We start from the raw sequence: 23718 nt of genomic DNA on the forward strand, positions 1-23718 counted from the left end.
CAATCTAGTGACGGCCTGGTACTTCAGACTTCAGAGTTGGGATTGATGGCTACAGATCATGGCAAGTTTGCAATATACTAGACAGCATATTGTGTTAATCCAAAGAAGACAAGAGATGGTGGCATGTAAGGCTGTAAGCAATGTCTTTGTCTTGATGGCTGTTATTACCATGAAAACCTGAAAGTTTGGTTTCTGCTCAACACAGCATGGCAGAAAGCCAGCAAGGCAGCAAGTACTATCTTGGTGTAGGGTGGGAACTGCACTGCATGATCATGTAGCCAAACTCAACTGCCGAGCAGTTTCCTCCCTCGTTCGGCCGCTTGGTTCCTTTCTCAGAGTTGCGTCTTTCAGATGCGAAACCACAGTGCAGTCTGAAGGCTTGAATAGCTGGCTACCTGAACTGAGATAGACAGCCCATGCTGCGGTTAGGTTCTGAAGCATTAGAACAAGCAACGTTAATCGTATCTGCAGAGGAATTCAAGTTGAACTGCCATCTCTAGTCTTCGTCCACTCAGTGCTGTCAATTTTTGCAGCGCAGTCAAGAGATTCGGCTGAAGGGCAGGCCTGGTGCAGCGGTAGAGCCTACCGTCTGTAACCGGAAGGTCTCGGGTTCGAGCTCCAGCCTCTGCACATTTGTGTGAGTAAGGCTTGGGGCTTAAAAACAATCATTCCCCAGACCCCGCACAGTGCAGGAAGCCTACGACACTGGTACGCCCTAGTCAAGAGATTCGGCTCCCAGAACATGCATATCACACATGCAAATGCAACTCCTTTCCAGGCAATGACGGTGACATCTCCCTACTACCCTGGTAGGCTCATAACTCTGGATCCAGATGAACTGGGTGCTGCAAGTGCGATGGGATAGCTCATAGCTTTGGTGTTGCAAGTGCAATGCTTTAATAAATGTGATATTGGAACAGTAGCAGATTTTCTAAAAAAAACAGGAGGAAAAGTTTCCACTTCACAAGCTACTCCAAACTACTCCAACAAAGATTGTCTTACTCATGACTGTCAGTTTTTTATAATTCTGAAAGAGATGAGCGTCTTTGCTTTTGACTCGTACGTTGATCAGTTCAGAAAGAATTTCAGTCAGAACTCAGAAAGGAGTGTCAGAGTGCTGTAGAATTTCATATCCCATTGCTGCAATGTGGAGGCACAGTCCCATGTGGGAGAGTACATGCTTTGCTATCCTTTCACACGTATAGACGCGGTTGAGATCGCAAAAGAGTGTTAGGTTTTCATCTACACCTACAGGCTACTGTGGCCTACTACTATTCCCTTTGTTCCTCACCCAGCTTCCTTCCCTCCTCGGCAGGCAAGCACCCAAACCCCATGGACACGGAAGGCTCCACATCCTGTGTCTCTGTCCACCACAAGGACAAAGTCACATCCCCACAATTCCCTCTCAGCTCACAAGCCCCATCCCCACATCCATATCGACACAACGCAGGAAGCTTCCCATCTCTCCATTCCCCACCCCCTGCAGTCTGAAGTCTGAACTCTGAAGATTACTCATGGCCTAGTTCCTGTCACGATTCATAAAGACCCCGCCTTCACCGATCATTCTTGCTCCATCCGAAAGCGCGTGATATTTTGTGGAATTGGGCTTGGAAATTGCATCGTAGGAGAGTTCTTGGGGGATTGGTTCTGCGTTCTGGTGAGGAGGACGCGAAAGGCGATGCCTTTCAGCAGCATGATCCAGGAGATGAAGGGCGAGATCGGCGCAATCTCGCGGCGCGGCCTGATGCGGTCGCGGTCGCGGCCGCACAGCACGGGCCGCGTCCAGCGAGTGGAGCCGGACGAGGCGGCGATGCGGGAGAGCTCCTGGGCGCACGTCCCCCCGGAGCTCCTGCGGGTGGTGCTGGCGAAGGTCGAGGCGGTGGAGGCGCGGTGGCCGGGACGCGGGGCCGTCGTGGCGTGCGCCGGCGTCTGCCGGGGCTGGAGGGGCGCCGTGAAGGAGATCGTGCGCGCGCCGGAGGCGTGTGGGAGGCTTACCTTACCCATCTCTCTCAAGCAGGTATGGTTTTTTCCACGAATTCTGAATCTCTGTTCAGTGATCATGCATGCTGCTGATATTGCTGAAAGCGCTACTGTTCCATTCATGTCTAATCGGTGCTTTGCATCAAAATTCTCAGCATCACCGGAATTTTTACCTTAAATAGTAATTGATAGTGACGGTGCCTTAGTCCACATTGCATCCATCATTTTCTTGAAGTTGTAATGGTCAATCCTCCATGTCCATGTTGCGTGTGCGGCACAAAGGTGTGGTGTGCCTTCGTTGTCACTGCAAGATATCAAACAAAAATTCCATTCCTGGTCATGTTTGTTTAATTTTCAGTTCTGGAGTACTAGAAAATTGTAGACAATAGATTAGGAAGGCCGAGATTTTATTCTGTTACCAAAGGAAGTCAGATTAGTGGACAATTATTGATGAGTTGTTCGTTGGATCAATTCCAAGAAGATTAGTATCAGGTATGCAAGGTCAAATGTTACTTCACCGTGATAGTTGACTTGTTATTACAGTTGGCTATGTAACCCTTCAAAAAAAATGTTGGCTATGTAGAACATGGGACAGATTCTTATTGCCATTGTAATAAGAGAAGTGACGTGTTTGGAAATTTTCATTGCCTTCAGAATTTTGCTCATAGATTTGTTTTAGTTTAAACTAGAAATTTCACCTTTGTAACATGCAGCCTGGCCCAAGGGATGGCCCTCTTAAATGTTTCATTAGGAGGAACCGGGCTACTCAGTCATATTTTCTGTGCATTGGAGTCACTGACGGTATGGTCATTCCCCCCATGTATCCTCTTGGGCATGTACAGTGTGGATGTGCTCATTGTTGATGAAACAAATGCTTTTCATTATGTAGGATTAGCTGATGATGGGAAATTCCTACTTTCTGCCCGCAAATACCGAAGGCCATCATGCACTGAATACCTGATTTCACTTGATGCGCGTGATACGTCAAAGGGGAATGGTACTTATATTGGCAAGTTAAGGTGAGGCTTGAAGAAATAGATGTCGGTGTATGAAAGCTATGACTTGCTCTACTTTTTTTCAGTGCTGTGCATGATAATAGAGGAAGTGATATTACAGATATCTCAAGAGTAACATATTCGCCTCTGTTAAACAGATCAAACTTCTTAGGCACAAAATTTACTGTCTATGATGCCCATCCACCTTGTGCCGGAGCTGCGGTTTCGAAGGGTTCATCTGCGCACATGATCGGTTCAGCCCAAGTTTCTCCCATGAAGCCTCTGCCTGCTGGGAATTATCCAGTTTCGCACATTTCTTACGAAGTGAATGTCTTGGGTTCTAGGTATGGCAAACCTTGTGATAGAACTCTATTCTGCCAATGTTAGTTCATGTTTTTTTCCAAGACAGTGTTCAACTATGAGTAGACATCATGTGAATCTATTTTATAATTTCGATGGGAATGCTACAGCACCATCAGAAAGTTTGTTTGGCCCTAATGATCATGATTGCATCCCTGTTTATACCTGCTAACTGAATTGCTGATAGCAATCTTATTCTAGAGAATTGCTGTTACTAGCTAGTGAGCTAACATAAACCGTAAGAAATGTCCGAGTTTATGATGTGCTAACTCATTAAAACAATCAGATTCATATACATAGTGGAACAGTTATACTTCAGGACCTGCCAGGAGCCCAGGACTTGGTTACTAGAAAGAGCAATATGGATTTGATGTATTATTACAAGAGGAAATAGATTAGCTGCAGACTGCTGCTTTATCAGATGGCAGCTGAAAAGTTTGTCTGACTATCTTTGGCGTACTCCTTTTGCAGGGGGCCAAGAAAGATGAACTGTGTTATGGATTCTATCCCTGTATCAGCGATTAAAGAAGGAGGGATTGCTCCCACACAGACTGAATTTCCATCTAGTTCTAGTAACTCCAGCTCGCTCGCATCAGTTCCATTCTTTGGATCGAAATCAGGCCGACTGGATGCTCAATTAACCACTCAGAATGAATGTAAGGTGGCTCTGAAGAACAAGTCCCCGAGGTGGCATGAACAGCTCCAGTGCTGGTGCCTCAATTTCCATGGACGGGTAACGGTTGCGTCCGTAAAGAACTTCCAGCTGGTGGCTTCAGATGAGCGTGCTCCAACTCCAAGTAACCAGGAGGAGGAGGATGACGTTATACTCCAGTTTGGCAAGATAGGGAAGGACCTATTCACCATGGACTACCGCTATCCCATATCTGCATTTCAGGCATTTGCCATCTGCCTAAGCAGCTTTGACACCAAAATTGGTTGTGAATGAATCAAGGTATGACATTCAATCTAAGCTTTTAGCTGGGTGTTTATGATGTGTACCAACAATTTATCTTTATAAGTGGTCTCCATCACCAGCATGGCGTTTCTGCACACACATATACATTTAACACGCACCATTTTATTCATTTTTTTTTTTGCGAGTGCCAATTTATTTACTTTTAGATCCCATTTTCAAAGGCTATGTTGTTGTTGTTGTTAGATCCCATTTTCCTACAGGTGTTGGAATCACAGAAAGTCGAATCAAAGACAGCAAGGACAATCTATACTACTTGAGTTTCAAGATGGCGAGTTTGGTGAATGGTGATTATAGAGCTAGATACTTCTATTCTATAATGTCGTGATATAAATAGCAACCTAGCTTTAGTGGGTTTTGTAAGTGTCGGGAAGTCTGAACGACTGAACACCAGGTCCAGAGTGTCCTCTAGTATTTCGCTTTTCATTCAGCGTTTGAGTTCAGATTAAAATGGAGAGGTCATATATTCATATTTGCATCTATGTATGAACCCTTCTGAGATGACAGAAGGCTCGCAGCCGAATATATTGATGACAAGGGTTCAAAATATGCTCTCTATTTTTTTGTCACAGTTTCTTCTAACAACTTGTAGTGTTTGTTGTTCCGTCTAAAAAAATGTAATGTTGTTTGAGCGTTGTAGTACGCTTGTGCAGAGTCGATGAACAGGGACGTTTTTTTTTAGAGCAACATGGATCCTCCATTCCATCGTCATCCTATGGTTCGGTTCATCGACGGCGAGGCTTGCACTGCATCAGGCTGGAAGGGCAGGAGATCAATTCGGGAGCGATTGACATGAACACGCACACGAGCCTGCAGATGAGTGATCGAAAGCTTCTCAAATCGTGGCAATGTCTAAGTTCAGAAATGCCCCTGTTACGGTTATCGGGTAATTGGACCACAAGTGCTCTCTGCCGTAGGATCGGTAGTACTTGCCGCCGCCGGACGCTTCTTATGAGGTCGCCGAACGGCGGGTCCGCGGCCCGCCAGAGGTCGCACTAGGGGTCGAGCGAGCAAGAAGAAAAGAGTCCCTTCGTGACCCCCCACGCCAATCTTGTCCGCTCAAATCTGATCTTACGGCAGCGGGACACCCAGGGGTGGACGGTATTTCATTTACCGTCCACCCCCAGGACGCCGCTGCGTCCCCGGAGCGCCGCCGCGTTCCGTCCATGGGCCATTCCCAGCCTTCTCCCCTCTTGTTCACCTTACCTGGAGTCTCCGTGCGCCCGCCGGTGAACCACTCTGCACGGTGAGCCATCACAGACCGCGACCGGCCAACGGCCATGGCGCCTGTTCTCGGCCGGCGAGAGCGCCGAGGAAAAGCAAAGGCCACAACACCGCGCCGCGCCACGCATATGTTCCCCGAAACGGCGGCGCGCCGGCACCTAGCGATGGTAAGACGCGCACGGACGCCACGGGCTGCGGCGGCGTCGACCGGGGCTTGATCCTCCTGCACTTCGCGTATGCTTCGCGATGCGAACAGAACATGGGAGCCTGCAGAGTGCGAAAAGCAGAGATGTGTTACACTGTTACCATTCGGTAATAGGACAACGAGTGCTCTCTGCCATCGGATCGGAGTTTGTTGCCGCCGCCGGGCGCTTCCTTATGGGCTCGCCAACGAGCTCCGTCTGCTGGAGCTCGGGCCGGGGGTTGTGCGCGGAAGAAGAAGAGAGTCCCTTCGTGAGCCCCACCCCTGCCTCCGCCAATCTTGTCCGCTCAAGTCTAATCCTACGGCAACGGGACACCCAAGGGGGGGCGGTAGCCCTGGCGTCGCCAGAGCGCCGCCGCGTTCCAGCCATTCGCTGCCTTCTCCCTCTTGTTCACCTTACCTGAGGCCCCCGTGCGCCAGCCGGTGAACAGTTTATTCCAACAACTTGTAGTGTTGTTGTTCCCTGTAAAAAAAAAAGTAATGCTGTTTGACCGTTGTAGTACGCTTGTGCAGAGTCGATGAACAGGGACGCTTTTTTTTTGGAGAGCAACATGGATCCTCCATTCCATCGTAATCCTTTGGCTTTGTTCATTGACGGCGAGGCTTGCACTGCATCCGGCTGGAAGACGACGACGGGAAGCCCAGCAGATCAATTTTTTTATATCGCCCAGCAGATCAATTTGGGAGCGATTGACATGAACTGATGAACACGCAAACGAGCAGCATAGCCTGCTGATGAGTGATCGAAAGCTTCTGAAATCGTGGCAATGTCTCCATGTTCAGAAATGCCCTTGTTACGGTTATCGGGTAATTGGACCACAAGTGCTCTCTGCCGTAGGATCGGTAGTTCTTGCCGCCGCCGGACGCTTCTTATGAGGTCGCCGACGGGCTCCGCCCGCCCCGCAGCCCGCCAGAGCTCGCGCTAGGGCCTAGGGGTCGAGCGAGGAAGAAGAAAAGAGTCCCTTCGTGACCCCCCACGCCAATCTTGTCCGCTCAAATCTGATCTTACGGCAGCGGAACACCCAGGGGTGGACGATATTTCATTTACCGTCCATTCCCAGGGCGGCGCTGCGCCCCTGGAGCGCTGCCGCGTTCCGGCCATTCCCAGCCTTCTCCCCTCTTGTTCACGTTACCTGGGGCCTCCGTGAGCCAGCCGGTGAACCACGCCACACGGTGTGCCATGGAGCCTGTTCTCGGTCGGCCAGGCGCGGCGCCGTGCTCATGTGCCCCCAAAACGACGGCGTACCGGCACCTAGCGACGGGAAGACGGGCGTCGAACGGGACATGATCCGCCTCCACGCCGCGTATGCCTCGCGACGCGACGCAACTGTTCCAAATGGAAGAAGCGGAACATGGGGGGCCTCAGGCCTGCAGAGTGCAGGAAGCATACAGGGGCGCAGCGCATTGGTGTTGTCTTTTCGACGGAGGCACAGATCGTACTAGCACCGCGCCAATCAGAAGCTGACGATCTTCAGGTCTTGTCTTGCATTCCTCGATCTGATTTTTCCTTTGTCGGAGATAGTAATCTGAACTAACTTGTAAAGTTTTCTTCGATACTTCTTCATTATTGCTTTTAATCCCGTTGAGACAATACATGTAATCAATGACAGAAAGCCTCAATCAAATGAAAATATGAGATCATATATACTCGGATCATCTGCCTTGTCAGCTAATAAATAAATTAACACTAGTCGTATTTACCAGTACAGGTTTGCAAGTATATATTTGCCCGGTAGCGACAGACAGACACTGATGCACATATATAATGCTGTACACCGGCCGGAGATTACTTGGAGGGAAATTAAAGGTGATAGTCAAGCCTCCGTTGCAGCCTTGGCACTGCCTGAGGCGGCGGCCATGGCGCGGTCCTCGTCGGCGGGCCCGTCGTCCTCGTTCCACTCGCCGCACACGACGCTGCGCACGAACTCCATGAAGTGCGGGAAGTGGTCCGGCGAGAAGAAGTCGGCGCCCATGCGCTGGTACGTGAAGTGGCAGGGGCGCATGAGCTCCGTGGTGAGGATGTTGCTCCGGATGCGGGAGAAGCTGCTGGTGTGCGTCATGACCAGCGACGCGTTCTCGCCGGCGATGCGCGCGCCGTGGCGCCGGCACGCGTTCTTGATCTGCACCAGAAGCTGGTCGGGGCTCGACCCGGCGCTGTGGTGCTGCTTGTTCATGCACACGTCCATGCCCGGCACCACCATCGTGCACCCGTGCCGCGCGAACATCTTGGCCACGGGGCTGTACCCGTTCTTCCGGTTGCTCTTGTAGAACCCCGCCGCCACCTCCGCCGGCCGCGACTGCGCCCCGTGCCACCAGTGCATGAACGGGATCTTGGCCGACAGCTCCGCCGGCCGCGACTGCGCCCCGTGCCACCAGTGCATGAACGGGATCTTGGCCGACAGCTCCGCCGGCTTGCCGCCGAACACGGCGCTCGCCACGCCCAGCACGCGGTCGCCGTGCCCCACCAGCTGCCCGGCGTACCACGACAGGAAGAAGTCGCCGTAGGGGGTCTCCCACGAGCCGCCGCGCTCCCGGAAGAAGCCGCACGAGTTCGGCGACTCGTGGTAGCGCGGAGCGTCGTGCGGCCCCGACAGCCCCCACATGGCGTTCCCGGCCTCCTCGGCCTCGCGCCGCAGCTGCGCCAGCATGTACTTGTCGTAGCACTGGAACTCGCCCACCCCGGTGAACTTGCCGGCGTCGCTGCCCGGCGGGTACGACGGGTACCGGAGCACGCCGTGCACGCCCAGCCCCACAGTCACGTCCTGCGATGCCATGGTGGATAATCCATGGATGCTTATATAAGCAACTTATAAGCACTAGCCATGGATGCAACAATTACGTACGGTGATGGTGGAGTCGTCGAAGAAGTCCTCGAACGCGGCGGCGAAGCTGCGGAAGAAGGCCTCGTAGAGCTGGAGCGGGGACTTGCCGTGGAGCACGGGGAGCTCGTCGATGGCGAAGGAGAGGCAGCCCTCGTGGCGCGCACCTGAGCGGTCGGTGAAGAAGATGTCGGGGTCGTCGGCGGCGACGCCGCTCACCCACGCGGGCAGCGTCGGGACGCCGCCGCCGGGCGTGCCGTGGGCGCGGAGCGACACGCGGAGGCTGAGGCCCTCGGCGCGCACCATGTCCGCCACGGCCCGGTACCCGGCCCAGGAGAACCTGTCCGGGGACTCGGGCTGCGCCACCGACCAGAACACCGGCAGCTCCACGCCGTCCGCGCCCAGCAGCCTGACGGCGCGTATCCCGGCCGCGACGGCCGCCGCGCCGTTCACCGTGGCGCCGTCCGTGACCGAGTCGATGGGCAGGCCCACGAACAGCCTCGCCGGGGCGAACTCGTCCACCTCGTGGTTCTTGTTGTTGTGGTCGCCGCCGCCGCCGAAGAACCAGCCGAGCCCGGCGGCCCTGAGGTCCCTGCAGCCGCCACCTTGCCTCGCCCGTCGGAACGCGACCCTGTTCGGCGCGCCGCGTCCGTCCTGCCCCCGCACGGCCTGCCGGCGCCACCCCGACGGCGGCGCGGCCGCGCGCTGCAGCAGCAGCAGCATCGGCGCGGTCTCCATGGCGATCAGGTCAAGCAGCAAAGCGTTCACGTTCGTTGGTCGGTGGCCGGCCCGGTTGCGTCGCTTCCCCGGCGAGGATTTATGGGTAAGGGAAAAGGGGAAGGGGAGGGGTGGCCACACGCGCGTTGGCAGCCGCCGCGGAACTCGGCGTGGACGGAGGTGAACGCGCAGTGATTTGCCTTGTTCGGCCGGCGAATCTCGAGGTGCGCGGCCCGCGGCTCCCGTGGCCGATTGTAACACCCCTCAATTAGCCCTTAATTAGGAGTCTTAAACGAAATTTGAAGATTTAAATTGGGTCAAAAAATATCAAGCCCACATGTAGCTCTCTCTGCTCTCTCTTTCCTATGTGTGGTCACCGTGGCCAAATTGGTCACGGCGTCGCTCGCGCCGAGCGTCTCAATCCATCCCCTGCTGCCGCGCGTCCGTTCTCGAACCCTCTCGCTTCCTCGCCACCTTTCTTGCAAGTACAACTACTGCGAACTTTATTTTCACATTTGATTCTCTGCATTTGATGATGTCAGAATGTTCTGGAGTGTGATTTTGTGAATCTTCATGTTCAGAATCATACAAACATTGACACAGTTGCATCTTGTCAACATCAAAATAATTCATCCATTAAGTTCTGTCCTGAATAAGCCACAGAAGACAGCATATAAGGCACTTTACTACTTTTCTAGCACACTCTTGGGCAAACCATGCGTTGGCACCATGATATGCAAAGATTTTCCTACCAAAAGCGCATGCACCCAAATTATTCCACCGAACCTTGCACTAAACAAGAATCGAGTGACACGTTCACATGTTCTTGTTGATCATTGAAACCACTGCCCCAAACAATCTAGTGACGGCCTGGTACTTCAGACTTCAGAGTTGGGATTGATGGCTACAGATCATGGCAAGTTTGCAATATACTAGAGAGCATATTGTGTTAATCCAAAGAAGACAAGAGATGGTGGCATGTAAGGCTGTAAGCAATGTCTTTGTCTTGATGGCTGTTATTACCATGAAAACCTGAATGCAACGGTTTCTGCTCAACACAGCATGGCAGAAAGCCAGCAAGGCAGCAAGTACTATTTTGGTGTAGGGTGGGAACTGCACTGCATGATCATGTAGCCAAACTCAACTGCCGAGTTGTTTCCTCCCTCGTTCGGCCGCTTGGTTCCTTTCTCAGAGTTGCGTCTTTCAGATGCGAAACCACACTGTGCAGTCTGAAGGCTTGAATAGCTGGCTACCTGAACTGAGATAGACAGCCCATGCTGCGGTTAGGTTCTGAAGCATTAGAACAAGCAGCGTTAATCGTATCTGCAGAGAGAGGAATTCAAGTTGAACTGCCATCTCTAGTCTTCGTCCCCTCAGTGCTGTCAATTTTTGCAGCGCAGTCAAGAGATTCGGCTCCCAGAACATGCATATCACACATGCAAATGCAACTCCTTTCCAGGCAATGACGGTGACATCTCCCTACTACCCCGGTAGGCTCATAACTCTGGATCCAGATGAACTGGGTGCTGCAATTGCGATGGGATAGCTCATAGCTTTGGTGTTGCAAGTGCAATGCTTTAATAAATGTGATATTGGAACAGTAGCAGATTTTCTAAAAAAAACAGGAGGAAAAGTTTCCACTTCACAAGCTACTCCAAACTACTCCAACAAAGATTGTCTTACTCATGACTGTCAGCTTTTTATAATTCTGAAAGATATGAGCGTCTTTGCTTTTGACTCGTACGTTGATCAGTTCAGAAAGAATTTCAGTCAGAACTCAGAAAGGAGTGTCAGAGTGCTGTAGAATTTCATATCCCATTGCTGCAATGTGGAGGCACAGTCCCATGTGGGAGAGTACATGCTTTGCTATCCTTTCACACGTATAGGCGCCGTTGAGATCGCAAAAGAGGAGTAAATTCCCTGAATGCCATCAAAATTTAAGCCAATTCCTTAAATGCAATCAAAATTTAGGCCATTCCTTCATTGCCACTGAAATTTTACTCCAATCCCCTTAGTGCCATTCCGTGAGTCAGCTGTTAGATTGACTGTTAAATTAAGTGAAAAAGACGTTATTGCCCCTGTATGACATGAATGAAATATTTGTAGTGCCATCCCTTCTATGCCATTGTAGACAATTATAAATCTATGTACATATATAAGCTTCAGTGCTGTCCATAAAAGCAGCCATACATATTAACATTGATGTCCATACATGCATATTCCAATCAACCATGGTTGTCCATACGCACAGTCATGCATGCAAAGTACTAGTAGCTCGCAATACCTTAGCAAATAGAGTACTCTAGTCTAGCAAATAAAGAAAGAACTAGCAGCACCCAGTAGCTGACAATATCTTAGCAAAAGAACATGACATTGGTTCACAAAGACCAAGCAAAATAGAGTGCCACAAAATGAACTGCATCAACTAGCAGTTGAGATGTGGAAGTGTAAGCTTTCTTTTGCTTCTAGTTTGTGAGGCAGGGCTGTCTTTTTGGGGTGTGGTCTTGCTTCTAGTACCCATTGCCGAAAGTACATGAACCCGCACCCAACTCCTAGAGCAAGTCGAGTGGCCGCGGAGAAAGGGGTCGCATATGTTTATTTTTGGTGGTCTCATGTAGGGCTCGGCTGACTATATGTCGTTGGGCTGGTTCCTGTAGTTCGAGGCGGGGAGGGGAAAGGTTGGTGCGTGGGGTCCGACGGGGTTTTTGCGTGCCGTGTTGGTTAGGTCCATCTTGCAAGGTTAAATCGGATCGATTCGCCGTCAGTCGCTCTCGGACATGAGCACCTTGATCTCCGAGTCACATCGTAGTAAGTAAATGAAACAAAACGAGTTGATAAATGTTGATATTATCTAATTAATTATGTTTCCACCTTGGTTGCTATAGATATGCAAATCATAGATGTTTAGCCAATTTATTGTTATCATTTGGAGCTAAAATTTTGAAGTTAAGGATCTATTTTAGATGTTTTTTGGCAAAACAAACCCACCAGCCAAAAGCCTTTCATGTCTAGATAATGGACTAAGTATACCCTTAGTCGGGTAATTCTTGCTGAGTATTAGTATACTCAGGGTTTGTTGTTTATTCTATTTCAGGTATAGGAGCTAACCCGGATTTACATCGGTGGGCTCGATGTGACGTCCTCACGTCTCCGTAGTTATCGTTTTATTTCAATTTATTTCAGTTGGTTTCTAATGAAAATCTTCCTCAGGTTAGACTCTCTCTCTCCCGCTGATATTATCTATTATGTGAACTTTAATTTGTAAAAATTATTTTGTAAATACCTTAATATTATTTATTATTTTGTAAAATTGTATCATGCTGGTACCGTCTGCACTCGCCGTCGCGCGAGACTTCTGGTGTGTTTCGATCGGCCTATTGGTTGAAAACAGACTGTCAAGTTATACTTAATTAAGCTAATGCGTCTGATGCTTTTAAATGATGATCATTACGTTTAATTAAGCCTTGTAACTTGGCGGTTCTGTCACACCGATAATCCAGGGCGCATCGCGTTTCTTTTTAGAGCGGGTGGCGGGCGCTACGCATGCTGCATGCACGGCCCCGCGGCACATGTAGCAAGACCCGCAACAGCACGGCCGAAAAGACAAGACGTTCCAAAAACAGAATAAAATGTTTCTAGAAAAAGTGCAAAGAAAACTTATTTAAATCTGGTCAAATGTGGTAAGAAACTGGACGGTGAAAATAAAATTAACTTAAGTAATCAGTTAGTGAGCTATAGTTTGTTTTTTAATAATCGTTTATACAAATTTGTTTGCACACATGTGCGTCAGACTCGAGGCATCCATCCTATATGTCTCGGACTGACCCCTATGGTTTGCATTTTTGAGAGCCAACGTCTGTCACCAAGGGCGGCGAGCTGAGAGGAGGCCGCGGCGCTCGTCGTTGTGGTCGAGGTGCGGCGTCCGGAGCGGGGCCTACCCAGGGGCGGAGCCAGGAAGTATTTTTTTTTTCATTGTTAAGAGGGGCCAACCATATAAATTTCTATAAAAATTTAATCAAAATTTAAATTTATAGTGTTAATTTAGAGATCATGGGGGCCAGGCCCCTGTCCGCCCCCTCCCTCCGCCCCTGGGCCTACCTACGCCGAAAGAGGCACGGCTGTTGGTGAGGCCTCCGGATCTCGGCGCGGAGGAGTTCAGGACCAGAGCGAGGAGGCGAAGGACGGCGAGGAGGCGCCCTCGCGGGGGCTGCGGCCCTGGAGATCGCGCACGCCCCGGCTGGGGAGCTGGCGCGCGCTCATGGGGCCACAGCGGCGGAGCTCCCTTGCGGCAGCGAGGCCCGGCGGCAGAGCTCACGGGCTCCTGGCAACCTCGGCTGCTCCACTACGGCGCCAACTATTTGCATCGGTGGAGAGAGAAATGTATTTTTGCATCGCCATTAGTCTCCTAGGCAAAATGCCTGTCTTGTTTGCCTCTTCTGTTGGATGGAGTTATTCATTAAAAAAAACACTATGCCGGATGCATTTTTCCGTTTGTGTGGCGTTGTTGAAGTCAGTCTCACGGAAGATGGTTAAGCGAAACGTTGCACGGCCCGTGATGGTTAAGCAAAACGTTGCTAGTCCATGTAAAAACTGACACCTCAGCAGAGCACGGACAGCACAGGCACAGCGTAAGCAAAGGTGGTAAGGCTCTCTGCACCGGGTACGGGGAGCGGTACGCTACCGCTCCCTCCGGTACCAATTTGACGTAAGAACGTCTGCAGCTGGTACTGGATAGCCATCCGCAAAAACAGCGGACGGCTCCCGGGCCGCTATTTCGAGCGGACGTAGAGGGCGTCCGCCATGGACTACGCCGGCCCCACTCGTCCCGGCCGTTGCTGCGCCCACGTCGTTCATTGCCGCGTGGGTCACAGTCGCCGTCGCCGCCGCGCCTGCTCGCCGCTGGCCCGCGGCCATGGCCTCCACGCCGAGAAGCTCGAGCCCGGAGCACCGGAGCCGGCCACCGCTATCGGCCTCCCGCGCGGAACCAGAAGGGATTGGGGGATAGGGAGGCGGCCATGCTATAGCCCCTGTGGTCCAGAGCGCGTGCGCCGCCGCCCGGAGTCGGCCGCCGCGGCTGCTTGCCTGCCCGCCGCCTGTGCGCGCCGCTCCGCCGCCCGCGCGCGCTCCTCCGAGGCCCGAGCGTCGCCCCGTCGCGCGCCCGTGCTCCTCCGCCACCGGCGCGCGCCGCTGCTCCGCCCCGCCGAGGATCTGAGAGGAGGCGGAGGAGGCTCAGGCACCGGCCCCGCACTGTCGCCGCCGCGCTCTGGAGGCGGCCGCCGCACACACCCGGGGAGGGGCCCGCAGGGAGGCGCAGGGAGGGGGCGCGGCGAGAGGGGTGGGCGCCGCGCTCGCCCACGGCCGCCGCCACCGGCTCCTCCTTGCCGTCCTCACCCGCCGGCCGCCGGCGAGGGGCGCAGGGTAGCACGGCCCTCGCCCGCGCCGGCTGCCACCGTGCATCCCGTGAGCATGGTTAACCTTACCGGTGGGAACCGGTCCGGTTTGACCGGTAACCGGTCAAACCGGTCCGGACCGGTTCCGGTTCCGACCGGTTCCCAACCGGTCCAAATTCAAATTTTGAATTTGAATTCAAAAAAATGAAAAATTCTCAAAAAATTCCTAAAAATATTTCAAGGTGTGATGAATCTAATGGTGTCAAATTTTCTCAAAAATTCGTTCATTTAGTATGGTTTGCGGAATTTATAAGTTAAATAAAAAAAACGTGCATACGAAAGTATACAAATACAATGTAAAAGTAGTATAAAAAAGAGTTGGAGGGTTCATTTAGACTAAAATATGTTGTACAAACATTTATTTAGTATACTTTGTGGGCATTTGAATTTAAACAAAAAAAGAAAAAAATTTGAATTTGACCTGTACCAGTCAAACCGGCCGGTTACCATCCAAACCGGCCGGTATACCGGCCAAACCGGCCGGTATACCGGTCTAACCGACCGGCATACCGATCGGAACCGGTTGAACGGGGAAGTTTGAATTCAAATTTGAATTCCACCGGTTCCGACCGGTAACCGGCCAAACCGGACCGGTATACCGGAACCAGAGGCCGGCGGTTACCGGTCACCGGTCGGATACGTGAACCCTGCCCGTGAGCCGGCCGCTGCCGCACCCCTCCGCCGCCGGGAGGGCGCAGGGGAGTGGAGGGCGCGCCAAGGAGGGAGGGAGCAGGAGGGGATGGGGAGGGAGAGGGATTCTGGGAGAGAGAGGGGAGGGGATGGGGAGGGAGAGAGAAGGTAAGGCTGACATATGGGCCCGCAAGTGGGTAGTTGGGATAGATGATGCAATATAGAGTATGACGGGTGCAGAGAAACTGTGTATAGAGAAGAGAATTTCGATGATCAGGACAGAATATTCTTTTTAGAGGATGAATTTAGAGTATAACGAGTGCAGACAGCCTAAGTACGCTATCTCTATTTTATTTTTCTTTTAATCTATGCTAATAATTTTTTTCTAAATATCATGTTACCTAGTACATATGGAATATTATATAACGGATTCAATATTTTAATATACAAGATTCAACCGTCACCGGACTTAGTTCAACAATTCCAATAAACTAATGTAACCTATTATGTGAGATGTTGAAGCTGTATACATATGGAATTTTATTTTGTTGCATTAATTCTAAACAACGCAATGGTTCAAAAGGAATTGAAAATGGACTCAAGGTTTAAGAGAAAAATGCATTTTATGGTAGCAAATCAATTAAACCTCCACCCGCTCAACCGACCCTGTCACGATGGAAAAAAAAATTTGGGTGTGCCTCGGGCGCATGGGGGCCTCTGTGCACCTCCTTGATCCTCACCATCTATCCCAGATTCGCATCTGATGGTTCCTATCAGGCGTGTAGGGGACGATGAGAGTCTGTGGGGTTGGTTCGTGGATGGAGGCAAATATTCAATGGAGGGAAAAATTAGACCCAGTGACTGTTGGATGCAGATATGGGACAGGTGGCTCCTCTCTCTTCTGCCTGCAGGCTCAGCTGTTTGTTTCCGTTCTCCACGCATCTTAAACTGGGAGTTTTATAGCAAACTACCTTCCGCAAGATATATAGGTTTGTAGTTCCTGACTATCACTCGAATAATTATTGTTTTGCTCTATCAATCGATTTTTTTATCACACTGTCTGTGTTGATTTTGCTTTCGATGAGATTTTTTACAGCCCGGCCCATCAGCGTGCATGTGGCCGTCGCGAGGGGATAGTAGCTTAGAGCAACTTTAACATTGATTTTCTTCTTTCCCCTTTCTACTTTTTAGCCATAAAAGAAATTTAGGGGGAAAAATTTAGCTCCAACAAATTAATTTTTCATTTTCCCCTTTCTCCTTAATTTCTCTCCCCTCTCCCCTTTTTAACAGGGAATTCCACCTTCTCTCTTTCCTTTCTCCCTTTCTATCCATTCTTTCCTAGCCATAAGATCCACATACATGAAAAGATCCAGTTCACTTATGAATTAAAGAGGAAAGGGAAAAATCAATCTGCTAGAGCACATCTCCCCCAATAAACTAAAATTGTGACGAGGGATTCCTCTGTAAGATGAGAAAAGGAAAAAGAAAAAATCAATCTGTTGGAGTTGCTCTTAGTCCCTGCGTGGAATTGTCGTTGGGATGGGAACATGCAGGCTCGCTGCTTAGACAAATAGTGGTGCGTCACCAGGAAACAAAACCAGGAAAACAACATAGTGGTGGCTGATTATTTCTGATCGCAAGTCGCACAACAGAGCATCATCGTCTTCAATGGCACCAACAACACGGGCCGAGCTCTGCTACGCACGCACGCGCCGGCCCCACGGTCCCCCTTCTCCGCCGTGCCCGGGCCACCCTAGCTGCCGAGGTCACCATCGGTCGATCGCCCCATTCGCCGCCAAGCATCCCTCGATGCCATCAGGCCTCGCCGGACTTGGCGAACCGGCCCTTGATCCGAAGCCGGCCGTCGGCGCGGGCCTTGCGCGACTCGTACCGGATCTGCTTGTCGAACCTGCGATGCGAGGCGACACCGTCAGAACATGCGTTCTTCGACGATCGGCGTGCTCGCCACATGTGACAGTCAGTGTCTGATCTGCGGCGCGGCTCACCTCCTGTTCTTCCGCTTCTCCTTGTAGCGCGAGATCACCGTGCCGCGGTCGGGGTAGGCCACGTCGTAGCCGCCCTTCTTCGCCGGCGCCGGCGAGGCCTGCTGCGGGGCCGCTTCGGCGGCGTCTCGCTTGCTGCTGCTGCCGCTGTCGACGCCGACGCTGCTGCTGCGGAGGGTCATGCTGGGGCAGATCTCTGACATCTCCACGAACGAGGACAGCAGGCACGGCTCGGCCAACGAGCTCGCCGGCGCCGGCGCTTGCTCGCGCGCCTCCCTGCACGCGCCGCCGTCGCCGTCGGTCGCGACCCACGCTTCCTGCTGTGACCAGATGAGGGTGACATTGGAGAATAAATTACGATGGACATGTGACGTGTCTAGCAACTACTGAAACGTGAAAAAATACCCTTGCTTAATTAATTTGGTGCCACCATAGTCCACAACTCGTATATTCCTCGGTGGTTACTTGCTTGGAAATTAGGTGCCTTGTTTTTTGAGTTTCTATCTAATTTCATTTGTTTTGTTCGGCTGGCTGTGGCTGGTAGCAGACTAGTGGTATTATTATGGGCAGTAAAAACTAAAAAGGCTACTGGATTAATTTGGTATCCAATCACCGTAAATAGATGCAAAAAAGTGACTGGAATGGATCAAACCTCACAAGAAGGCACGGCCATGCTTGCTGCCTCATGGCAAGCATCGTTGTCGAAAGCCCCGAAATCGCCGTACTCTGACGAAGCCCACGAAGGCAGCTGCTCACCGTCGGCTGGCTCCGCCTCCGAGAAAGCCATCGCCGCCGCCTCGGACTTGGCGAGCTCCCCCAGCTGCCGGATTACCTCTTCGGTCAGCTTCCCGCCGGAGCTCGGGTTCTTGCGCATCAGAGAGAAGGTGAGAAAATTCCTTTTTTTTTTCCGGACACTGAACACAGTAGGAGTTGTTCCAGCAGATTTGCTACCTTTGGGGAGGATGGCGTGAGGAGCGGCTGGAGGCCATGGCAGGAGGTGGTGGGCACGATCACGTCCTCCAGGCGGAGAACCTGTGGCTCCTCCCAGGCGGGCCACCACCCGTCCCCGTGCCCGTGCCCGGCCGCGGCCTCCGCCTTCTCGCACCCGCCGACGCCGAGGATCGCGGCGAGCTCCGCGATGGAGGGGCAGCCGGCGTAGCTTTCCACCGCGCCACGATCGTGGAGCGGCCGCGGGTCGCCGTCCCGCTGGCGCTCCTCCTCGAAGTCGCAGTTTGCGCAGAGGAAGACGGCGCCGCCGCGGCGGAACGCGGCCGCGGCGGCGCGGCACGCGGCGCAGAGCGGCGCCCGGGCGTGGCGGCTGGACACCGTGTTGGCGCCGTGGACGTGGCGGTCGCACGGCAGGCAGAGCCTGGCGGAGTCGCCCCGGCAGTACACCACCGCCGGCAGGCCGGCGCAGAAGTCGCACGCCGGCGGTGGCATCACCTTGTCGGCGGCGCCCGCGACGGACATGGCTTTTCAGTCGCGAGACCGCGCCGAGAGCGCGGGTGCTCGGCACGAGCGGAAGCGACAAGGCGGGAGGACGGAACCTGGGAGCGCCGTGCGCGCTCTCATGGCGGTTTTAGAGGAGGAAGGCAAGTGAGATTTGTAGCGGAGAGTACAGGATTTATGGCGCGAGAGCGAGAGATGACGAGGGGAGCGAGTGGGACACCCCCTAGGCGCCCGGCAAGGCCTTTTTGCGAGCCGAGAAGATGGTTGAGGCGTAGAGCTCACACTCCCTCTTCACTGCCTCACATGACTTGTCACCTGTGCGAAATCGAGGGCGATAGGTCGTTGTCTCGCGAAACAACATCAATTCGGAGGAGAGGACTTGTGTCTCTCCGTCGCGAAAAAGTTATCTCAGGAAAGAAAATTTCGAATTTTGTTCTAGCAAGGTTCGAATTACCACTCGAATATGGTGCATTGGTGTCACCGCCCTTGCCATGTGTTCAAGGGCGGAGGCCGCGGTTGCGACCATGGGTCTCCCTCCCTCTTAGTGGATCCCGAGTTCCGGACTGAATGGCAAGTCATGACCAGATACAAGTAGCCCAACAGTTGGTACACGCTTCAGGCCGATGCATCAGAATTGGGCAAAGAAGCACCTGGCACTGAACATGTGTGTGCAACTGAATTCGCAGGCTCAAGGACAAATGTCTGACGGATGGAGCCAGTGGTACGGTACTGGCCAGCCCCACGATACCGAGGCTGTGTTTAGTTCCCATGAAAAAACACTTCCCATGAAAAAACACTGTAGCACTGGAAAGTGCACTGCAGCACTTTTCGTTGTTTGTTTGTGGTAAATATTGTCCTACCATGACCTAACTAGGCTCAAAAGATTCGTCTCGCAACGTACATCAAAACTATGCAATTAGTTTTTTTATTTACCTACATTTAGTACTCCATGTGTCATTTGCTATATTTAATGTTTTGATGTAATTTCAATGTGATGGAAAGTTTGGAGTTTTTGTGGGATCTAAACACACCCTGAAACAAAACCAGAAATTGATAGGCTGGACCAGCCACTACAGAATCTCAATAAATCGTAACAGAAATCCAGCGAACCCATATGGGTCATCAAGGAAAAGTCATATGCTGGAGATCTGAGCCGAAATGATGGATGATCCTCCCAAAATGGACAGGTCATTTTCAGGTTCGCCATAGGCCCATAGCTCTCCTGAATGGACGAGGGCGCCCTTTTTTTCTACAAAATAAAGTACTGTAATTGTTATTACAGGACTGGAGTTCTGAGACAGAAGGGCACGAATTCTAGAGACAAATTTAGCACACATGTTACCAACATTGCAGCTTAGGGACCATGGTACATATTAGTTAACAGATAGATAAACAGGGTCATGAATCCGGTGATGCACACAGGTCGTCTGAGGCTTATGCCAGACATGGATACATGAAAGATCACCATCATAGGCTGATAGGACATGTCTCAAATTATACGGAATATCTAAATGAGAAATACATGAAGCAAGAATGCTTCAGTCTCAGCATGGGAATAATCTAAAAATAAAAGCATGTTGCTTAAAAACTTAAGCTGAAAACGCTAATGATAACTGAATGATAGCTGAGAATCGCTCCATAATCTATATAGTGACAAAATATTCACAATTTCACATTGACCTCTGGCACCAACACTAGAGTTAAACAAGTAGTTGCGAATATGAACCTCCAACTACCAGCACGGAAAGTCGGAAACTAGGTAGTTGGCATGGAGCACAACAATTTTAATTAAAAAGTCAATGCCACAAGAGAAAATAATTTGATAAAACACTAGTTATATGGTGAATAGAGATACACTGTAAGTTGACAAAGGCATACAAATATTCACCATAACACTGTAGCATAACAAAGTACCTTGTCAGCAGGGACCGCGTAAAATGCAAACATACGATAGCAGGTCTTATCCTTGCCAAAAATCATTAAATCTTGCCTGGTGGTACAATTCTATTTTGACCGTAGTAGGGAGTTTGCAGATAAAAATAATTCTGGCAAAAATTCGCAGTACATCCAATAATTGGTCCTAACTAAAGCTAACACATTAAACCAACACCCCCAAAAAGGACATCAGTTCTAGATAGGGTGTCAAGAGAGGTAGGAAACAATTTGATCCTCATGTAAGCAGCTTTGTACTTTGGGTACTGTGGTATGTCAACATTTGTCAACGGAAAGATAATCAGAGTCATATCCTTTGATACACTTAAGCAATACATTAGAGGTCATCATCATAAGCTGACAGAACTAAGGTGTCTGACACGTACTGAAACTATCCTAATTTTGAGATGTAAACAAGCCATATTTCGATACTTTTAGTCAAACCAAGAGAATCAATTGGATAAAAACACTACTTATATAATGAACAGGTTACAGGTATACACTGTAAATTGACAAAAATCACATGCTTGCAACGAGAGATTTCAGAATTTGGGTCTAAATTCATGAGCCTTTCAGAATTTGACCCCCCAATCACAATGACATGTGGGGTTCATCAGAGTCATTGACATGTGAGTCAGGGGGTCAAATTCTGAAAGGCTCACGAATTGAGACCCAAATCTTGAAATTTCTCGCTTGCAACTAGTCGACAAAATACAGCAGCATAACAAAGTGTCTGTTCAATGAATGCAAGAATAAGATAAGCAGAGTTATCCTTGTCATAGCTTACTAAACTCTGCGTGCTGATAAGATTCTATTTTGATCACAGGAGGCAGCTTTCAGAGTAACAGGCATGTATCACACGACTTTGACATCAGCTACCTGCCTACCCTATAAGGCCATAGTACCAGAAACCCCTGTTTTAAAAAACGTTTTAAAACTACGTTTAATCTTGATTAAACTCTAAACTTTGGCCTAGCGTTGCGTTTAATCACAGTGTCGTTTAATCACAAAAGACGTTTAATCTACGTTTAATCACAAAAAACTCTAAACCATAGGCTAGCGTTCACCTAGCGTCTAGCGTTTTTTAAAACCTTGCCAGAAACATTACTAGAGTTACAGTACATCCAATAATGGGTGCTAATTAAAGCTATAGCCTTCATCCACCACTCACCTAATGTAACCTGGAAGACTCGCTGAAGCACCGGAGTGTCTCTTAATCATGACTTTTGGTGCATATGCTTGAATTAGGTACCAAGCGAACATCAATATCGATCTGAAGTCAAGTCCCAGTAGTGTACAAATAGTACAAGCACGACTGGATCTGTGCTCAAAACCACCAAAACTGCACCACAGAAACCAAACCACTTTCTACCATCAAGATCTAAACTTCTGGCCGGCGGAATTCAAACCAAATCTCGTAGTGGTTAAATAACAAGCTATCATGAGTGTGCTTGCCCACATATTCAAGGCCCAATTTTGCAAGCCGCCGTGTGCACTCATCACGACCCAGTCTTAAGCAAAACTTAAGGTTATGCGATACAAAAATCCGGCCTCTCTGCGGTCTCAGCTTCCCTGCAAGCCTCTCAAGCCCAGTCCAAACAAGCTTATCTGGAATATGGATGAACACAGCACTTGCATAAATGAGATCATACATAACCGTATCCCCAAACTTGCTGAAGTCCATATCCTCCCCTCTCACAATCATCGGACGCTTATACAGCAGCCCCTGTGCTGGCAGTTCATACTGGAGCGCAGCCATGAGAGACAACTCGTCCCTTTCCAGGCAATGGAACCTCCCAGCCTCAAGATACCGAATAAAATGCAGACCAACACGAAGTGTTCCACACCCAATTTCAAGGACCTGGTCCGTGGGCGTGAGCGTAGAGGCATTAGCAAGGAACTCGAAGATGTCCCGGCCACCGGCCCACGGTTCACCGTAGTTGCTGTGGTGCTCTTCCACAAGGAGCTCTCCGGGGCACGGCAGTGCGGTGTGGTTGCTTGCCTCTTCATCCGGATAGTGAGAGATCCCATGGTGCCTACAGTGTAGTTGCAATACAAGAATGTGAAGAGGTCTAAATTGATCGTAGCATAACATGGTCAATGTGAAATCCATCAGTCAATGTGCAGTGGGAAAGAACTAAAATGCGGGGATCTGAAACAAATGGTGACCTTGGGATTTCTACCTGTTGATGTCGAAGAGCTGCTGCTCGCGAGTGCGGGGATTGATGCCCTTGCGCAGACGGTGCCAGGCGTCGTGGGAGGCCGCGGCGCCGCCGGCGAGGGAGTTGGACGCGAGCTGGGCCTTGAGCCAGGCGACGTCCGCAGGGGAGGTGGTGACGGGCGCGGGGGAGGCCGTGGTGGTGGTCGTTGTGACGGTGGTGGTGGTGTGAGTGGAGGGGGGCGAGCAGGTGCAGAGGTGCGGGGAGGTGGCCGAGGAGGACGGGGAGAGCGAGGGGAGGATGAGGAATACGAGCAGCGCGGCGGAGGATAGCAACAGCAGAAGCGCCGGCACGGTGAGCAGCCGCGGCCGCGCTGCGGAGGCGCTCGACGGCAGCGCCATCGGCGGCTGAATGGAGCGCAAGATTGGGATCTCGTCTCGGGCGCTGCTGTTGCCTTGGTCTGGTTCCACCACGGACACTGACCCAAAATGAAGGGTTTATTTGCAAATATTCGGATTACGATTAGTAATATCGATCAATTAAGGGGTAAACTGTAAATACTAAATCCTGTACTTAACATTTAGACCCCTAATTTGCATCGGTACTCCAAATTAGGAGACCAAATGTAAATTTTTTGGTCGCAATCCGGGTTAGGGGTAAATAAGGCTAATCCCAATGGTAGATTTCACTTTGTTGTTTCCAAGAATGTCACATCACCAAAATACAAATGAAACTTGAATGAAACACTCCACAATGCATTGTTTCATATTTGCTATTTCATAGACTCTCATCTCATTGAATTATAAGACTCATCAAGAGTTGTTA

At 50.8% G+C, this 23718-nt stretch overlaps 4 protein-coding genes across 10 annotated transcripts; 1 reads left to right on the top strand and 3 right to left on the bottom strand.

Moving 5' to 3' along the window:
- The first annotated feature begins 1279 nt into the window (after positions 1-1279).
- Positions 1280-4877, top strand: LOC120662112 (tubby-like F-box protein 6). Of its 4 annotated transcripts, none has more exons than XM_039941213.1 (6): positions 1280-2017; positions 2694-2781; positions 2870-2999; positions 3134-3319; positions 3807-4287; positions 4458-4857. In XM_039941213.1, the coding sequence occupies exons 1-5, from the start codon at positions 1679-1681 to the stop codon at positions 4279-4281; spliced, it is 1218 nt and encodes a 405-aa protein (XP_039797147.1). In that variant the 5' UTR covers positions 1280-1678; the 3' UTR covers positions 4282-4287; positions 4458-4857. The 4 variants fall into 4 exon arrangements, with proteins under 4 accessions (XP_039797147.1, XP_039797148.1, XP_039797146.1 ...); XM_039941214.1 differs by having other exon boundaries at positions 1281-2017; positions 4512-4857; XM_039941212.1 differs by having other exon boundaries at positions 1289-2017; positions 4495-4877.
- Positions 4878-7350: 2473 nt separating this feature from the next.
- On the bottom strand, positions 7351-9536 carry LOC120662114 (inactive beta-amylase 9-like). Of its 2 annotated transcripts, XM_039941217.1 has the most exons (3): positions 8578-9536; positions 8108-8496; positions 7351-8047 (listed from the first exon to the last, which is right to left on the bottom strand). In XM_039941217.1, the coding sequence occupies exons 1-3, from the start codon at positions 9289-9291 to the stop codon at positions 7549-7551; spliced, it is 1602 nt and encodes a 533-aa protein (XP_039797151.1). In that variant the 5' UTR covers positions 9292-9536; the 3' UTR covers positions 7351-7548. The 2 variants fall into 2 exon arrangements, with proteins under 2 accessions (XP_039797151.1, XP_039797150.1); XM_039941216.1 differs by having other exon boundaries at positions 7351-8496; positions 8578-9535.
- Positions 9537-16761: 7225 nt separating this feature from the next.
- LOC120662115 (zinc finger protein CONSTANS-LIKE 13-like) lies at positions 16762-19185 on the bottom strand. 2 transcript variants are annotated; one of them, XM_039941219.1, is made up of 4 exons: positions 18305-19185; positions 18006-18218; positions 17357-17673; positions 16762-17259 (listed from the first exon to the last, which is right to left on the bottom strand). In XM_039941219.1, exons 1-4 carry the CDS (start codon positions 18821-18823, stop codon positions 17166-17168), a joined length of 1143 nt encoding a protein of 380 aa, XP_039797153.1. In that variant the 5' UTR covers positions 18824-19185; the 3' UTR covers positions 16762-17165. The 2 variants fall into 2 exon arrangements, with proteins under 2 accessions (XP_039797153.1, XP_039797154.1); XM_039941220.1 differs by having other exon boundaries at positions 17357-17670; positions 18305-19179.
- A 667-nt stretch (positions 19186-19852) lies between these two features.
- On the bottom strand, positions 19853-23363 carry LOC120662116. Of its 2 annotated transcripts, none has more exons than XM_039941222.1 (3): positions 22918-23363; positions 21906-22770; positions 19853-20051 (listed from the first exon to the last, which is right to left on the bottom strand). In XM_039941222.1, the coding sequence occupies exons 1-2, from the start codon at positions 23292-23294 to the stop codon at positions 22116-22118; spliced, it is 1032 nt and encodes a 343-aa protein (XP_039797156.1). In that variant the 5' UTR covers positions 23295-23363; the 3' UTR covers positions 19853-20051; positions 21906-22115. The 2 variants fall into 2 exon arrangements, with proteins under 2 accessions (XP_039797156.1, XP_039797155.1); XM_039941221.1 differs by lacking the exon at positions 19853-20051 and adding an exon at positions 21457-21646 and having other exon boundaries at positions 21838-22770.
- Between the last annotated feature and the right edge of the window lie 355 nt (positions 23364-23718).

This window comes from Panicum virgatum, chromosome 2N (genome assembly GCF_016808335.1).
Source record: "Panicum virgatum strain AP13 chromosome 2N, P.virgatum_v5, whole genome shotgun sequence".
Lineage (NCBI taxonomy): Eukaryota > Viridiplantae > Streptophyta > Magnoliopsida > Poales > Poaceae > Panicum > Panicum virgatum.

Bases quoted from the DNA above. Each gene is read 5' to 3' on its own strand.
- LOC120662116 (XM_039941222.1), bottom strand. From the start codon at position 23,294: ATGGCGCTGCCGTCGAGCGCCTCCGCAGCGCGGCCGCGGCTGCTCACC. The intron at 22,771-22,917 runs GTAGAAATCCCA...ACTACACTGTAG, and splicing joins CAGCTCTTCGACATCAACAG to GCACCATGGGATCTCTCACT.
- LOC120662114 (XM_039941216.1), bottom strand. From the start codon at position 9,291: ATGGAGACCGCGCCGATGCTGCTGCTGCTGCAGCGCGCGGCCGCGCCG. The intron at 8,497-8,577 runs GTACGTAATTGT...ATGGCATCGCAG, and splicing joins TCGACGACTCCACCATCACC to GACGTGACTGTGGGGCTGGG.
- LOC120662112 (XM_039941213.1), top strand. From the start codon at position 1,679: ATGCCTTTCAGCAGCATGATCCAGGAGATGAAGGGCGAGATCGGCGCA. The intron at 2,018-2,693 runs GTATGGTTTTTT...TGTAACATGCAG, and splicing joins TACCCATCTCTCTCAAGCAG to CCTGGCCCAAGGGATGGCCC. The intron at 2,782-2,869 runs GTATGGTCATTC...TTCATTATGTAG, and splicing joins GTGCATTGGAGTCACTGACG to GATTAGCTGATGATGGGAAA.
- LOC120662115 (XM_039941219.1), bottom strand. From the start codon at position 18,823: ATGTCCGTCGCGGGCGCCGCCGACAAGGTGATGCCACCGCCGGCGTGC. The intron at 17,674-18,005 runs GTTTGATCCATT...ATCTGGTCACAG, and splicing joins TGGCCGTGCCTTCTTGTGAG to CAGGAAGCGTGGGTCGCGAC. The intron at 17,260-17,356 runs GTGAGCCGCGCC...CTCGCATCGCAG, and splicing joins GAGAAGCGGAAGAACAGGAG to GTTCGACAAGCAGATCCGGT.